This window comes from Osmerus mordax, chromosome 17 (assembly GCF_038355195.1).
Source record: "Osmerus mordax isolate fOsmMor3 chromosome 17, fOsmMor3.pri, whole genome shotgun sequence".
NCBI lineage: Eukaryota > Metazoa > Chordata > Actinopteri > Osmeriformes > Osmeridae > Osmerus > Osmerus mordax.
The window spans coordinates 9,596,845-9,613,093 of record NC_090066.1 but is presented as its reverse complement, the minus strand read 5'-3'; the positions used below and the strand labels follow the sequence as shown (position 1 = coordinate 9,613,093).

Below are 16,249 nucleotides of genomic sequence, written 5' to 3'. Positions count from 1 at the left end.
TGCCCCCATCTGCCTTTAGGGGTGTATTGCACATTAGAGGAGCCATAATTTGGGGATGGTGGCATCAGGTGTGACAGCTGAATTTAGTTTTCCACGTTTGTGGGAAGAATTGTAGGCCTACTCCCCAAAGCGTCGCATATTGCCATAACGTTCTTTTCAATGTTATGAACATTTTGAAAGAGACAACTTTAAAAAGTTGCTGGTCTTGTAAAATGTTTGTTTTCTTTGTGAGTATAATGCTTGTATGGTACGGAAGTGGGCACGGTAAGTCAAATTCTACACACAACAGTGCATGTTTTACTTAACATTGTATTTAATTTCACAACATATATCGTAGTCCAGAGTATCAAGCTGCCTGTTTCTTAAAAAGCCAAATATAATGCTTCGGTTGCAGTCAAGGATTGATGAATCGATTTCAAGGTGATGAGTGAGCGTGTTGGATATTTATATTCCTTTTGTAAACTGATATTCGTGCTTTTCTACAGCAGAACAGAACAAGTCACACATCCTTCTCACAAACAGAAGGTTAAATCAAACAGATGACGCAGACATCACGTTCAACAAGACCCACGGTTCCGATGCCAACCACACGGGCAAACTTGGACCACATGTTGTGAAAGATATCCTAACGGTTATCGTTCAAGGTCCTCATTGCTTCCAATTTTGGAAATTTTTTAGTATTCACGTAAAATGTTTATTTCTTATACAAAGCATACCGTGCCTAATAGGCCAACTCTCAGATAAAACATAGCGAGCATGTTAAAGTTGACGTTGCATTTTATTTAATCACCTTTCTCAAAATAAGGGATAAGCCCATATTTCAAATGTATATTAGGCCGTAGCCTACATTCACTTGCTTTAATTTGTCATCAGACGGAGAGAACAAAACGCACGCCTATTTCCATCTCAAAGATGTAACCTTAAACAAAACGGAGCACAACGGAACAGTCAGCAACGGTTCTGATGTAATCAACAGCGTAGAAGCGAATGGTAGGCTATACGAGAGATACTTAAAGGCAACCGATAACCAGCGAGTCCTCAGTGAGCCTACAGTTGTGTTGTTGTCCATAAAAATTGTATCTAGACATCGCTGGCCAGCGGGTCTTCCTCCCGGAGAAGCAGATCGAGGAGAGGATCGTCGGGGGTCAGGAGGCTTGGGCTCACTCCTGGCCCTGGCAGGTGTCTTTGCGCTACGGTACCGTTTCAGCGTGTGGTGGCGCAATACTTTCCCCCTACTGGGTCGTCACTGCCGCGCATTGCTTCCTACGGTGAGGGAGGAGAGACTGGCAGTTGGTAAGGTCAAATATTTTGAAGTAAATTGTAGCTATTTTCAAAGTGCATCTGATATTTTGCAGATATAACAAAGTTTCCATGTGGGCTGTGTTGGCTGGAAAACATGATCTTGATAATGCGAATGAAGAGTGCCAACAGGTTAGATGTGTACAGTAACACACTTGAGGGATTCAACAGTGACAGAACTGTACGGAGACGTTTCCACCTTACTTTCATTACAGGGGATGAAGGTTTCCAGTATAATCTCCCACAAAGAGTATGACACGCGGACAAAAGAGAATGACATCGCCCTTGTCAAGGTCAAGACCCAGTTCACCTGGACCAGTTGTGTGAGGCCCATAAGCATCTTGATGGGTCAAATGAAACCCTTGAAGAAATGCACTGTCACAGGCTGGGGATCCACAATGGAAAGTAATTGGCCTTTTACCATTTCTTTCAAAGTCCAGCGCTCTTTTAGAGAACACCTCTAAAACCTTATCGGATTTACTAGATAAAGGTTGTCCTACATTCCTACAATACCCAGACTGCTGTTCAGTCATTCAGCTTGTATCCCTCCCCAACCCCTCCTGTCTCTCCCTTCAGACGGCAGCGGAGCTTCTAGACTCCAGGAGGTGAATGTTACCTACCTGCCCTCAGATATGTGTAACCCGTTCTACTGGGGGAACATCCACCCATCCATGTTCTGTGCGGGAGATGTGGAGGGAGGAGTGGATGCTTGTCAGGTAAGTGTGTGTGCATGTGTGTGTGTGTGTCTCCATGAGAAATCTGAGACTACTGAGTTACAGCACACTAACCAGCTGTGGGAATGCTGCTGGGATGCAGCCAATACAATCTGTTGATTTTAATAGAGGCATCCAAACTGGAACAATATGTATGTGCCATCAACCAGAGGTCATGGAATCTGTTCTGTGTGTGTGTGTGTGTGTGTGTGTGTGTGTGTGTCTGTATGGTCCCTCTCCATCCAGGGGGACTCTGGGGGTCCCCTGTCCTGCCTGACTGAAGGCCGGTACGAGCTGGCGGGGGTGGTGAGCTGGGGGGTGGGCTGTGGTAGAGCCAAAAGACCGGGGGTCTACACCAAGCTACAAGACTACATGGACTGGATCGACGCGACCATAATGAGTATGTACAGTTCTCACATGCAACACATTCAACTAGGGCTACTGGTTGGTAGAGTTCTGCCCATAAGGGGATTCTCTTTAATAATGTGGGTTTAGCATTCGTTCATCTCTTTATATTTCTTCATAATAGACAATAAATCGATGGACATAGGCTCTGACCAACTTGAAGGTATGTTGCGCAAAAATAACATTCAAAGTATTTTGACTCAAACGCTTATGAGAATAATTATTCTTGCCCTTCCCCGCCATAGAGAGTTGTGGAGAGGCTGACACGCTCCCGTGCCTGCCGAGGTCCGCCCTGGCCGTGGTGACCGTGTCCCAGGAGGGTGAGGTGCAGGTGGGCAACGTGACCGAGGCATGCCCCCACTCCTGGCCCTGGCAGGTCAGCCTGCAGCTTGGCGGCATGCACTACTGCAGTGGGACCCTCATCCACCCGCTCTGGGTGCTGGCTCCTCAACACTGCCACCCCAGGTAACCACGCTCTGGGTGCTGGCTCCTCAACACTGCCACCCCAGGTAACCACGCTCTGGGTGCTGGCTCCTCAACACTGCCACCCCAGGTAACCACGCTCTGGGTGCTGGCTCCTCAACACTGCCACCCCAGGTAACCACGCACTGGGTGCTGGCTCCTCAACACTGCCACCCCAGGTAACCACGCACTGGGTGCTGGCTCCTCAACACTGCCACCCCAGGTAACCACGCTCTGGGTGCTGGCTCCTCAACACTGCCATTCCAGGTAACCACGCTCTGGGTGCTGGCTCCTCAACACTGCTACCCCAGGTAACCACGCTTTGGGTCCTGGCTCCTCAACACTGCCACCCCAGGTACAATACATTTTATATGTGGCCCCCCCCTTTTTAAGGGACCAAAAGTAATTGGACAATTGGCTGCTCAGCTGTTCCATGGCCAGGTGTATGTTATTCTCTCATAAAGGGAGTTCGTTATTTCATTGACAAGGAGCAGATAAAAGGTCTAGAGTTCATTTCAAGTATGGTATTTGTGTTTGGAATCTGTTGCTGTCAACTCTCAATATGAAGTCCAAAGAGCTGTCACCATCAGTGAAGCAAGCCATCGTTAGGCTGAAAAATCAAAACAAACCTATCAGAGAGATAGCAAAAACATTAGGTGTGGCCAAATCAACTGTTTGGTACATTCTTAAAAAGAAAGAACGCACTGGTGAGCTCAGCAACACCAAAAGACCCGGAAGACCACGGAAAACAACTGTGGTGGATGACAGAAGAATTCTTTCCCTGGTGAAGAAAAACCCCTTCACAACAGTTGGCCAGATCAAGAACACTCACCAGGAGGTAGGCGTATCTGTGTCAAAGTCAACAATTAAGAGAAGACTTCACCAGAGTAAATACAGAGGGTTCACCACAAGATGTAAACCATTGGTGAGTCTCAAAAACAGGAAGACCAGATTAGAGTTTGCCAAAAAACATCTAAAAGAGCCTGTACAGTTCTGGAACAACATCCTATGGACAGATGAGACCAAGATCAACTTGTACCAGAGAGTATGGAGAAGGGAACTAACTGCTCATGATCCAAAGCATACCACCTCATCAGTGAAGCATGGTGGAGGTAGTGTTATGGCGTGGGCATGTATGGCTGCCAATGGAACTGGTTCCCTTGTATTTATCGATGATGTGACTGCTGACAAAAGCAGTAGGATGAATTCTGAAGTGTTTCGGGCAATATTATCTGCTCAGATTCAGCCAAATGCTTCAGAACTCATAGGACGGCGCTTCACAGTGCAGATGGACAATGACCCGAAGCATACTGCGAAAGCAACCAAAGAGTCTTTTAAGGCAAAGAAGTGGAATGTTCTGCAATGGCCAAGTCAATCACCTGACCTAAATCCAATTGAGCATGCATTTCACTTGCTAAAGACAAAACTGAAGGGAAAATGCCCCAAGAACAAGCAGGAACTGAAGACAGTTGCAGTAGAGGCCTGGCAGAGCATCACCAGGGACGAAACCCAGCGTCTGGTGATGTCTATGGGTTCCAGACTTCAGGCTGTCATTGACTACAAAGGATTTGCAACCATGTATTAAAAGTGACAATTAGATTCATGATTATGTTAGTTTGTCCAATTATTTTTGGTCCCTTAAAAAGGGGGGGGCCACATATAAAATGTGTTGTAATTCCTACACCGTTCACCTGATTTGGATGTAAATACCCTGAAATTAAAGCTGAAAGTCTGCACTTAAAGCACATCTTGATTGTTTCATTTCAAATCCATTGTGGTGGTATACAGAGCCAAAATGATGAAAATTGTGTCAATGTCCAAATACTTATGGACCTAACTGTATATCTCCTACATCGTATACTAGTTCCACTGTGTTTTAAAGTGCTCTCTTCCAAGTGCCTTCCTCTCTGGTCCAGGGCTGACTTTGACTCTGTGGTGCTTGGAGCTCATGACCTGACCTTCCTGGATCCCCAGACCATCTCCATGGACAAGGTGTTCAACACCCCCCGCGGTGGCGGTTTCCCCCCTACCACTGACCTCAGCCTGATCCGTCTCAGCAAACCAGCTCCCATAGGTACAGAACACTTCCTGTCAACCGACCAATCCCTCTCTTTCTGTCTTTATTCACTTGGTATCAATCCCATTTTGGTTTCTCTTGAGTATCAGAGTATCATTTTAGAGTTTGTGATACTGCACAAGCACATCTCGTGGTAGCGGGTGCTCGTCTCATGGTGGTTATGCCTCTCTCTCTCTTCTGTTTCTGTTCCTCCAGGGGCCACGATGGCCCTGGCCTGCCTGCCTGCTAACGATGTGGAGCTGGACGACAGCTGGTCCTGCGTCACCACGGGCTGGGGAACTAGCTCGGCGAAAGGTGTGTACGATGAAGTGGCTCTGTACAGAGTAGAACGTTGTTGTGCTCGATTCGCATGGTGGACTTTCCAAAATGGAGGGTGTTAATAGGTAGTCTGCACAGTTGTTCTTGGTGTCTGGTGTAAAATTCTCCACAATCCCCATTGGTTGCATACTCATGTCTCTACATTGTGTTGTGTACGGCACAAGGGTCATTCTGACAGAAGAAGCATATACTAAAAGAGGAAAACCGCTTCCAAGTCCTGCTCGTTGTTGCCATTGAGCTTCACATTCCACTGTTCTCTTGGTGTGGGCTTCTCTTATGAGTGTTGTGCTGTGTGCCCCCCATAGTGGACGTGAGCAGTGATGCCCTGCACCAGGCCAGTCTGCGGCTGGTTAACAACACTGCCTGCAGCCAGAGCTGGGGGAGGAACCTGATCAAGTTTTCCCACCTCTGCACAGACCCCGCCGCCTCCTTCAGCTGCATGGTGACGGGTTTGCTCCATTTAACCGAGCTACGTTCAGGAAGTGACTCGTTCGGAACGGGTTGAGCGTCTGTCCATGTTGACTCATAAGCCTTTGTCTCGTTATGCAATGTAGTATCATGAAATTAGCCGAGGTCCTACAGTCACAGGTGGATATTATCGTGATAACTATATATATATATTTTTTTAACTTGTTTGTCTGCAGGGAGATGCTGGTGCTCCGTTGCTCTGCCAGAAGCACGGACTGTACTTCCTGTTTGGTCTCATCTCCTGGGGTAGCAGACAATGTGATCAAAAACCTGCCGTCTTCTCCAAAATATCTGTCTATAATTCCTGGATAAATGGCATTATTGAGATTTGAATTGACTTACAGATTTACGTATTAAATAATAAACAACAAATTGGTTGAGTCCCTTTCGAACAATGCCACGGTTCCAATGCAATGCTAATTGTACACTATTACAATGTGGTATGTGAGGCATGCACATGTTGATTCTCAGGAGTTGGTTTCCCATGGTTACATGCTTAAATAGGGGAGCTATATTGTTAATGGGGGTTATCCAGTAGCACATATACAACATTGTAATGTTGGTTATGTTGACATTTACTTTAAATTGCTGAAATAACTATGTACACTGGAACTACAGAAACCCCTGTACCTATGACAGATATGTACCATTATCTGACCATATGGGTGGTGCTCCAGTACTAATTCCTCTTCAAAACCATGCCATTTACACCCTGTGTCATCTGTTAATTAGATCAGTGACTTCAGCTGTGTGGGTCACAATTGTCTCTACCTTCTGACCTGTGGTGACATACACAGACCAGAAGAAAGTAATAGCTGGCCTAATGGTAAAATCTGTCATTCAAAAGCAGAATATATATATATATCGTTGTTTTGATAATACACAGATGAGCAGAAGATGACAAAGACCGAGCTTCATCTCTGACAGGTTGCAGGTCACCTTCAGGCAGGCTACCTCCCTTCACCCCTGCCTTTCAGCATCCAGGTCTGTCAGAAACCCTTTTTACGATGACCATTATCAATATATGCAAATGTTGTCTTGTCTAGCCTGGCCATGAATATAGTTTAGACAAGTTGCTGGTTATGAGCTGCTAAACCAGCAAGGTCATTATTTTTGGGAGCATTTGACTATATTCCAGTAAAGTCAAGTGCGCGAAATGTGCTCAATGAGTTGTCGTACTGCAACAATACATATTCTATATAATTTGGGGACCCACCTACCCGGAATTACTGGTCCATATGTCAAACTGTACTGTATACCGATCATCTCTGTAAAACATCCACAATTGAATAGTTTCACATTAATGTCCTTCCGCACGAATTGTTTACACAAGCACACGCATCTTCGTATCCATGTATATCGTATGCCTGTCTGACCATTACTTTCCCAGTTACATAAGGAAGTGCCAACACTTTAGCTTGTTTATATCTACAGTATGTATTGTTTATTAATACTTTCACAGAGTATTGCAATATTCTATCAGGGTTAGCCTATCTTCTTGATGCCATATGACGTGTTTTAAATAAACGCGCGCAGACTGACGTTTTGTTAATGCTGACTGCTAGACAGTCGACAGTTCACGCATGGGCACAATCAAGTGAAACACAAGCCTTCCACAAATCCACGACCACTTCATTCTGCAGTACTGGGAGAACCAGCGGGGCACGTCTCGTTGCACCATCAAACCGAAAAATAACTTAAACCCAAAAAGCTTTAACAATGGGGAAAATAAAACTACCACGACACGTTTTTTTGTGGAGTATGTCAGTTATCTACATGTTTGCTTTTGGATCCCTTTACGTCCAGATTCCAGGTAAGATTGTGTTGTATTTTTATTAGGAGTTTTTGCGTGTTTAGAGTTGGTATTCCTCAAATACTCAACTCAAAGATTGGCTGTACATTGATCTAAAGGGCGGAATCGCTTCCTCAATCCGTTGGTGTTTGGCAATGTTTTCTGCAAAGTTATCCTGATTCAAGGCTGGCCGCGTGACGATGATGGTTCACAAATGTCGCATTCCAGCCGTTAAGTTTCAATTAATTGCAATTCATTTGTCTTTCTGTGTCGCGGGTACTAATGCACGTGTACTGTAGCCTAGCACCAACAGCCAGAACTATCCAGGGTCTTTTGAGGACATGACTTCCATCAGGAATGTCGTCAATGCACTGGGTATATGATTATAACGTCTTATATGTCAATAGTAGCGTGTTTAAAGAAAAACAAATCTAAAACAAGATCCTATTTTGAGCTCCTTGCTTTTGATTCTTTACTTTGGCCATGCTTCTGCACTTAATCTACAATGAGCTACGTTGTTACAATGAGCTACGTTGTTGCAACGTCACATAAAAAGTAAGGCTGTGATTTCCACCGACTGTCACGTAGCCCAATGGGAATGACCCGTCATCATTCCATAGCCGAAGACAGATAATGCTTATTTCTCAAAAGGAAAGAAGCATTGTGTCAAATACAATTAGAATGTGTTGGAGCTGAGATGTGAATTAGCCTACGTAGCAGTAGCTAGATCTTTAAAGATCAACGAGACTCCGGTAACTTCAGATTGACCACAAATGCCAACATTCATTTCCCATTTTTCATGGGTCGTTGTCGGCATAATGACATTTGTCAGTGCAACCAAAACGCATTGGTTTGTGCACAATACAATCTGTGTGCTCTAAGTGCCTTAACCTTCTCATGCCCATAATGAACTACTCACAACTTCTGAATTTGCACGTAAATTCAAAGAACAACCTTATCATTGGTCTATTTTTGAACCAATTACATTGTGGTGGAATTACTTTCAAATGTTGAGTGCTAGTGTGGCCAGAGTCAAAGTCATTGTGCTCCTTCAGCAAAAAAAAACTTGATCTTTATTATCCTAAGCCTTTTCCTTATCACACAATTCCACAGTATTCTCAGGATTAGATCAAGCAAAGTTAGCTGACCTTGTGATAGGGGTCCTATTTCAACCCACAACTGCATAGACTCACATATTCCCACCACAACCTGCCTTCACACCCAGCATTGACCCCCCAACTTCATCCCCCTTTCACTTGTTATCTTTATCCATGCCCCCCCCCCCCCCCCCTCTTTGTCTGTGTCCAGGTCTCTATGGGAACGAGGGGGTCCTTCCTGTGCGTCTGGTGGAGCCTGGTGTGTCGGGTGACAGGCCGCTGTTGGAGCAGCTCCAGGCCTCACCCTCTCTGCTGTGGCTGGGGCCCCACCTGGGGCTGGGGCGCCCCGAGACCATGGAGCTGCTCTGCCTGGTGGGGGCGCTGTTGTCCCTGGGCGCTGCCCTCCTTGAGCCCCTCAGAGACAGCCTGGTGTTCCTGGTCCTCTGGGGCCTCTACCTCTCCCTCTGCCAGGTAGGCACTGTGTGTGTGTGTGTGTGTGTGAATACGTTAAAAGATCAGCAAAAAAATAAAAATAGAACACCATCCTTTATCTCCCTTAACTTATTCTGTCAACAGGTGGGTCAGGCCTTCCTGCGATTTGCCTGGTAAGTTTCCCTATTTGGTCTTTACAGTCTCAAAGCTATCAACACCTGTTGGGGAAGCTGCACTCATTTTTTTTCAACTGCAAACTCGCTTGTCTGGTCATGACTCGTGAGCGAGGCAAAGTCAAGTTGTTGTTAAGGACCCGTAGCATTTTGGCGCACTTCACCTATCACATTTGCAAGTCAAATCGACTTATTGTTGTTCACACATTGCTTTTACTTGTTCTCTACATTACATCTACCAATGTGGGATACAAAACAGCACACCTGTAATCTAAAATGTGTTTGTTTATGCACAGTATTTTAATGTTATTGTAGCAGCAGGCAAGCATTTTTGGTAGTGGGCCAAACCAGTCTTCATAATGCTGTATACTTAGAAAGCATGGCTTAATACCATTCACATCTTATTGACTTTTGGTCTAGAGGGAACATAAAGGCGAATGCACATCAATGCATAGCGTTGGCACTTATTTGCTTTTCACAATGTATGCGTCATGTTTTGGCTACCCGCAATGTTTTGTGGCTATCTCGTTGTTCTGATTAGTGACCTATGCACTTTTGTAAAGCTCTCTCTCGGAAGTCGCTTTGGATAAAAGCGTCTGCTAAATGAATAAATGTAATGTAAATGTTGGTAGTACATGGAAACTGTTCAAACACATTTTATGTGGTAAATAGATGGTTGTAAAAAAACAACTAAACAAACAAGTTGGCTTCCTGGGCCCTATTCCATTAAGCGAGTTCACAGAATTTGCCAGCTTGCGTCAGTTACTTTCCCTGACATGAGCCTGGCTTATTCGGTAAACTGGCTTAATGGAACAGGCCCCTAGCGTAATTTGTACCCAGACTTGTGTTGGCTTGTTCAGGTTATGGGTGGGTGTGCTTTTCTGGCAGATGATGACTCATCCTCCCAGAATATTTATGGGGTGAACAAGACTACGGCATATGTTTTATTATGCGTTTTTTGGTTTTAGTATGATTTCAACAATGTATGTTTAGAACTCGAAACAAACAAACTGGGTTGTACGCCAGTGGAAAGCTTTTACATTTACATAAAAGTTTGTTTATTTATTTTGCAATTGCAAAATGAGCGAAAAATACATCAATCTTTCTTTTTTGGTTGAAATGTATAATGTTTTCCTTAAGAGGAGGGTTAGGTATAGGTCAGGGGGATGGGAAGGTTATAGGGTTGACATGTCGTGCTGTTCTGTACCAGGTCTGCCTGCGAATGGATGAGTCGGTCAAAGGCACTGACTAATTGATGACACCTGATTGGCTCTCCTCAGGGACGGTCTGCTGCTGGAGGCGGGGTTTCTGACCGTCCTCATTGCGCCGCTCAACCTCCTGCGCAGGCGCTCCGCCTCCAGTCACCACGACGCGGTGACCTTCTGGCTGGCGCGCTGGCTGCTGTTCCGCCTCACGTTCGGTTCCGGGGTCGCTAAGCTGGCCAGCCACTGCCCTAGCTGGTGGGGACTCACTGGTAAGGACCGCCAGGCACAAACCTCATTGGAGAAACTGTATACTGTCACACCTGACTGTAGACACTGTAGAACCATTACACCTCACTGGAGAAACTGTGTATACAAGTGCATCTTAATGTAGACACCATGTACGCCGTCTTTTGTCTCTGATCGTGGTCTTCCTAAGCAGTCATTCCCATCTGTCTGTCCCCCCCCCAGCTCTGAGCCACCTGTTTGAGACCCAAGGTAGCCCCACCCCTTTAGCGTGGTTCGCCCACCAGCTGCCTGATTGGCTGCTGAGGTTGGGCACTGTGGGCGTGCTGGTGTCGGAGACGGTGCTGCCGCTCCTTTACTTTGCCCCCATGCGCTGCCTCAGACTGGGAGCCTTCTACTTGCAGGTGTGTGTGTGTGTGTGTATGCGTGCGTGTGTTTTTTTACACGCATGCAAGTGTTATTGTAACGGCGTGAATATCACGTTTGATATTCTAAAATTAAGTTTTGTTTCTCTCCGAAAGTTGGTACTCATTAGAGTTCATCCCGTCACTCCTTTGTGTGTGTGTGTGTTTACCAGGTTGTGCACCAGGCCACCTGCATGCTGACAGGGAACCTGACCCCCCTCAACCTTCTGGCGTTGGCCCTGAGCTTTTCCCTGCTGGACGACGACCATGTGTCCGCATGTCTGGGGCATGCCAAGAAGAGACTGGCTAGGAGTATGCCCTCATTCCTCTTATGCAACACACACACACATACACACGCCTTCCCTCAGCCTGACCTAATACAGCCCTAGAGCCTATGACTCATACTCCATACTGGAGCGCAACAAAAGATGGCTTGGTGGCTGTGGTTTCTTGGATAAACTAGAACTTGTCTAAACACGTTTTGTCTGTGTGTCTCTCTCTAGCCTGGGGTCAGAGTTTGCTGTCAGGTCTTACTTTAGTGACAGAGCTGGGCATCTGGGTCCTCATCATCTACTGTGTCAAAGTTCTCTTCCACCTGGAGCTGAACTGGGAAGCTGGGACTATGTCCTCCAAAACCAGTAGGTCCAAAATTCCACCACACCCCATAAACCCTTGTGAATGTAAGCTAGCTAATCTTGTTTGGAGGCTAATGAGCGTATTTGAATGAGGACGAGGTTGGTGGTTGTGGTCGCTCGCAGTGAATGTTTCTGAAGGCAAGACCTGTTCTCGTCCTCAGCCTTCACCCAGCACCAGTTTGACGAGCTGCTCAAGGCGGCGACTGTCCCCAGCATCTGGGTGGGGGTGCTCTCTCTCACCTGGGAGCTAGTAGCTTCCATGCTTGGGTGAGTTTGGAACCTTCCAGAACATCCAGGAAATGTATCTATATAGCAATGGTTGGAAGGAACTGCCAAGACTGAGCTATCCGTTTCGAACATGCGCCAGAACTGTTCAGTGTCGTTCACGGCATGGCTTTCTGCGTGGCTTTGAGTCCTCGCTCACCTGAGCGTTTCCTCGTAGGTGCGTGTCTGTGAGAGGCTGCTTCTGGAAGCTCTGGGCTCTCCTCCAATGGGTGGTCTTTGGTGCGGCTGCCGTGGGGATGTTTGCCATCAGTGTGGTGAGTGTTGGTCTGTGGTAGTTGTAGTGTGATTGAACTACACAACATTGAATTCAATCTACATTCATTCATCTTCTATTAGACACATCCTAAATCGACCCAATTGGAACAAGGCATGTGGCCTTGTTATTGGTTAGCTTGTCTGGGTCAACTAACGAGTGAATCTCTCCCACTGACTAGATTGTGATCAAATTAATTGCAAGTAACATTTAAAAAAAATCTATGCAATTACAGTACAGTATGTTGTATCAATATTCAGAGTTGGCCATCTGTCAGTCTTCTGATTGGTCCCATGTCCAATGGACCCCTCCCCCTCCCATCTGTCAGTCTTCTGATTGGTCCCATGTCCAATGGACCCCTCCTCCCCCAGGTGCCGTACACGTCATTTGAGCCAGGGTCAAACGGCAGGATCCTCCCAGAGCTGAAGAGGATCTCTAGCCTGGTGGAGCGCTACAGGCTGGTGGGCTCCTACGCCCTGGACGGTGCGGTCCCCGGCCTGCAGGGACGGCCTGAGATAGTCCTGGAGGGCAGCATGGACAAAGCTACATGGACGGTGAGGGACAGCTGTGGGGATGAGCTGTGTTTGATAGTTGTTTAGTTTTTTTTTTTTATTGTATTTTGTGATTCATAGAAATGTCCAATACGGGTGTCAATTACACTAGCCGATGTAATCCACTCACTCAGTGTTTACCTCGTATATCTTCCCCCCCCTCACAGGAGATCGAGTTCATGTACAAGCCGGGGAACGAGAGTGCGGCCCCTCCGGTGACGAGCCCCTATCAGGCCAGGCTGGACTGGCAGCTGTGGCAGGCAGCCCGGGGGCCCCACAAACACAGCCCCTGGTTCACCAGCCTGGTCCACAGGCTGCTGCAGGGCAAGGAGGACGGTAAGGACGTCCATGCCCTCGGGGGGGAAAACCCCCATGTGCTCTCCCATGACCACGACGCAGAGACTGCTTTAGAGGCGTCGTTTATAGTTGATGTTCCGTGTCGAAAGCGACTGCATGTGTGTGTGTGTGTGTGTGTGTGTATGTATGAGTGTAAAGGAGGATTTTGGAGCTACGGTAGCTGCCGGGGTTCCAAACATCTCTCTGTGACCTGTGTGTTCCAGTGGTGAGTCTGGTCCAGGCGGATGAGGCCCGGTACCCCTTCAGCCAGGCCCCGCCAGCCTACATCCGAGCCAGCCTCTACAGGTACTGGTGGACACAGCCCAACGAGGACGGGTACGTACAACAGCACACGGTGTTTACCGCTTCGTAGGTCTAGATCAGCCTTTCTCAACCCTGGGGGGGTATTCCAGAAAGCAGGTTATGCGACATACCCGGGTAAGTTAACTCCTCATATGACAGCCAGCGTTGTAGCAACATTGCCAGTAGGTTGCTGCAACATTGTGTGTCAGCTGGAGAGTTAACTTACCCGGTTATGTCGCAAACCAGCTTTCTGGAATACCCCCCCTGCTCAGTTACATGTTTCCTTCTTCCAACACGCCTGATTCAAATGAATGTGTCGTAACCAGGCTTCAGCTGAGCTTGATAAGGACCCATTCATTTGAATCAGGTGTGTTGGAGCAGGGAAACATCCAGAACATGCAGGGCAGGGGGGTCCCTGACGACCAGGGTTGCGAGAGGCTGGTGTAGATGATAGAATCCATGCCAATTTCTTTTTCCATGCCTGTACAATTATTGTGGGCTCTTCTCACACGTACCAGAATATTAGATAATAATAAATCCTTAAAATGAACATGCTTACAATATGTAATTGTGTAACGTCAAAGCTTTTATATTGGAGTGGTCATTTGGGAGGTGTGTGTGTGTGTGTGTTGTCAGGTCGCGACCTCAGCAGTGGTGGAGGAGACATTACGTGGAGGAGTTCTATCCCACAGTGCAGTTGGGCGACCTCGTCCTGGAAGAGATGCTGAGTCAGCATGGACTGAAGGTGAGCTCCCCCCCCCACACACACGCACACACTGTGCAGACAAGCATCACTAGTGTGGGCCTAGCCTCTCCTTAGACTGTTAAGGTTAGATGGAAACTTTAGAAGGAAAAAAAGACTTAGCTCCAAGCATAAAATTGCCTCTTGAAACAGTAGCTATCATTGTTTGAGCTTCACAGATGGACTCCACCTAATCTCCAGCCCCTGAACACATCACATGATTCGTGTATGAGAGCGGTGCTTGTGTGGTTAGGCGTAGCAAAGCTGATGTGACATACGAGTGAGTGAACTTTTGCCTGTGCAGGAGAAGGTCCCGGCCCAGCCCAGTCCAGACAGCATGCTGGCCCAGGCGCTGAGGCAGGTGAGGGGCCACGTCGGGACTCTGCCGGGGCCCCTGGTGCTCTGGTCCCTGTCTGTCACCGTAGCAGCCATCTGCCTCTTCAAAACCTTCCTGGGTGCTCGCAAGGCCAGGGCCCCCCCAGCTGAACCCAAGGCCAAGAGGCCCAAGGACCAACCGAGGCCCCAAACAAAACACGCCCCGGCCGCCAGCCTCAAAGCCCAGCGGGAGGACTCTGCTGACAGGAGACAGGATTCTGACAGGAGCCCCAGGAAGAGGAAGTGATGTCAAAAGGTACTTTCTGGTACACTCTGTTGCCGTATTGGATGAGCGGTACATATCAATCTCAGGTGTTTTTATATTGACAAACTGGCATTTTCTGCACCCTATCCCCTAACATGACCACTTTAACCTTGTCTGTTGACCTATCATATCCCAAGCTTACCAATTAGTTCCTGCTTTTCCCCCTTCTCTCAGGGTGCACTTGTTATCAGTTATCAGTCATGCCCACAGGCATCTGAAGCAACAGTTGTGCCTTGTCTCTTAACCTAGCCAACGTTACGCTTCACGGAGCAGCGGTCTACAAACGGCAATTGCCTGGACATTTCCAATGCGGTCGAATCTTGTTCTTTCTTGCATAAGCTGTTCAGGGATCCAAACACATGCTATGCCTCTAACTTAAGTATATGTCACACTGGGCACTTGTCTCTTCTGCATACTTCCCAAAGTCTAATCATAGACGTCCCCATCATCGGTTTCTCTAGCCACAATCTTCCTCAAATCAGGATTTGGTTACTTTTTTAAAGTCACATTGTGCCTTTTAAAGTCCTAATCCTTTGATTCCCGACCCCCCCCCCCCCCCCCCTCTAATCCATCTTTTCGTTTCAAAAAGCTTTAATGCATTTGTGCATCTGGGGAATGTCTACATTCCACAATACTCACGTGAATTCCTTCAACGTGAGATCTAAGCTAAGAGGGTGGAAGTGGTCCAGCCCTGTCCTGGACCAGCTGTGCAATGACTCACTGTGGAGGCAGATGTTGAAGCTAAGACACTTCTTTTCAATTTGCACTACATGAAGTGTTAATCATTTGTTCTTGATGCATTTATTTGACCGATACAAAAAAAATTATGTATTGAAGTGAAGGCGTTGTTAAATTAAAGACTGTTGGTGGTAACACAGTTTAACTATAGTTGAACTTGTAGTACCAGAATTGCATTGTTACATGAGGACTGCCACAGATAAATATTAAAATGGTATTACAGATTAGTGACAATACACAATTGATATAGGGCATGAGGGGAGTGTAGTGACAGTAATGTTTCATAATGCAACTTAGTTTCAAACATACCAGTTAAATTATTTCAACAGTATTGTTGAATAGCATGTAATGTGGAACTACAGTTCTGTTAGCGTCACTGACATTTTTTAACCAGAGAATTTGGTCGCCAAATTGAAGACTCGGCAAAAGTAAAATGTACTAACATTAATATTAGAAAGAGGCCAATTTACCATATGTTCTCATTGGTTGTCTATTGGCTGGTTTTAAAGGTATTGAGATGGTTGCCTTGGATGAATGGACAAAGTAATGCTTGCTGCCAATTATTGTTTCTTTGCTTTATTTTGTCACGGTAAAAACTGACCTGCTCATTTCGTACAATAAAGATATGAAAACATTCTGTTATCTTTTTGAAGGCAGCATATTCACACATTTACATGT

General features: G+C 46.5%; 2 protein-coding genes across 4 annotated transcripts; both read left to right on the top strand.

Moving 5' to 3' along the window:
* Positions 1-236: 236 nt before the first annotated feature.
* On the top strand, positions 237-6,074 carry ovch1 (ovochymase 1). The gene is made up of 13 exons (XM_067255014.1): positions 237-264; positions 486-644; positions 874-990; positions 1,085-1,268; positions 1,356-1,431; positions 1,515-1,704; positions 1,876-2,015; positions 2,259-2,412; positions 2,663-2,882; positions 4,796-4,953; positions 5,152-5,250; positions 5,580-5,716; positions 5,919-6,074. The coding sequence occupies exons 1-13, from the start codon at positions 237-239 to the stop codon at positions 6,072-6,074; spliced, it is 1,818 nt and encodes a 605-aa protein (XP_067111115.1).
* A 1,298-nt stretch (positions 6,075-7,372) lies between these two features.
* Positions 7,373-16,205, top strand: LOC136959911 (lipase maturation factor 2-like). Of its 3 annotated transcripts, none has more exons than XM_067254148.1 (15): positions 7,373-7,555; positions 8,843-9,102; positions 9,208-9,236; positions 10,517-10,710; positions 10,910-11,088; positions 11,262-11,400; positions 11,592-11,726; positions 11,885-11,990; positions 12,166-12,262; positions 12,633-12,815; positions 12,980-13,148; positions 13,373-13,484; positions 14,088-14,196; positions 14,498-14,824; positions 15,423-16,205. In XM_067254148.1, the coding sequence occupies exons 1-14, from the start codon at positions 7,462-7,464 to the stop codon at positions 14,813-14,815; spliced, it is 2,124 nt and encodes a 707-aa protein (XP_067110249.1). In that variant the 5' UTR covers positions 7,373-7,461; the 3' UTR covers positions 14,816-14,824; positions 15,423-16,205. The 3 variants fall into 3 exon arrangements, with proteins under 3 accessions (XP_067110249.1, XP_067110247.1, XP_067110246.1); XM_067254146.1 differs by lacking the exon at positions 15,423-16,205 and adding an exon at positions 15,008-15,257; XM_067254145.1 differs by lacking the exon at positions 15,423-16,205 and having other exon boundaries at positions 14,498-15,257.
* The last annotated feature ends 44 nt before the right edge of the window (positions 16,206-16,249 follow it).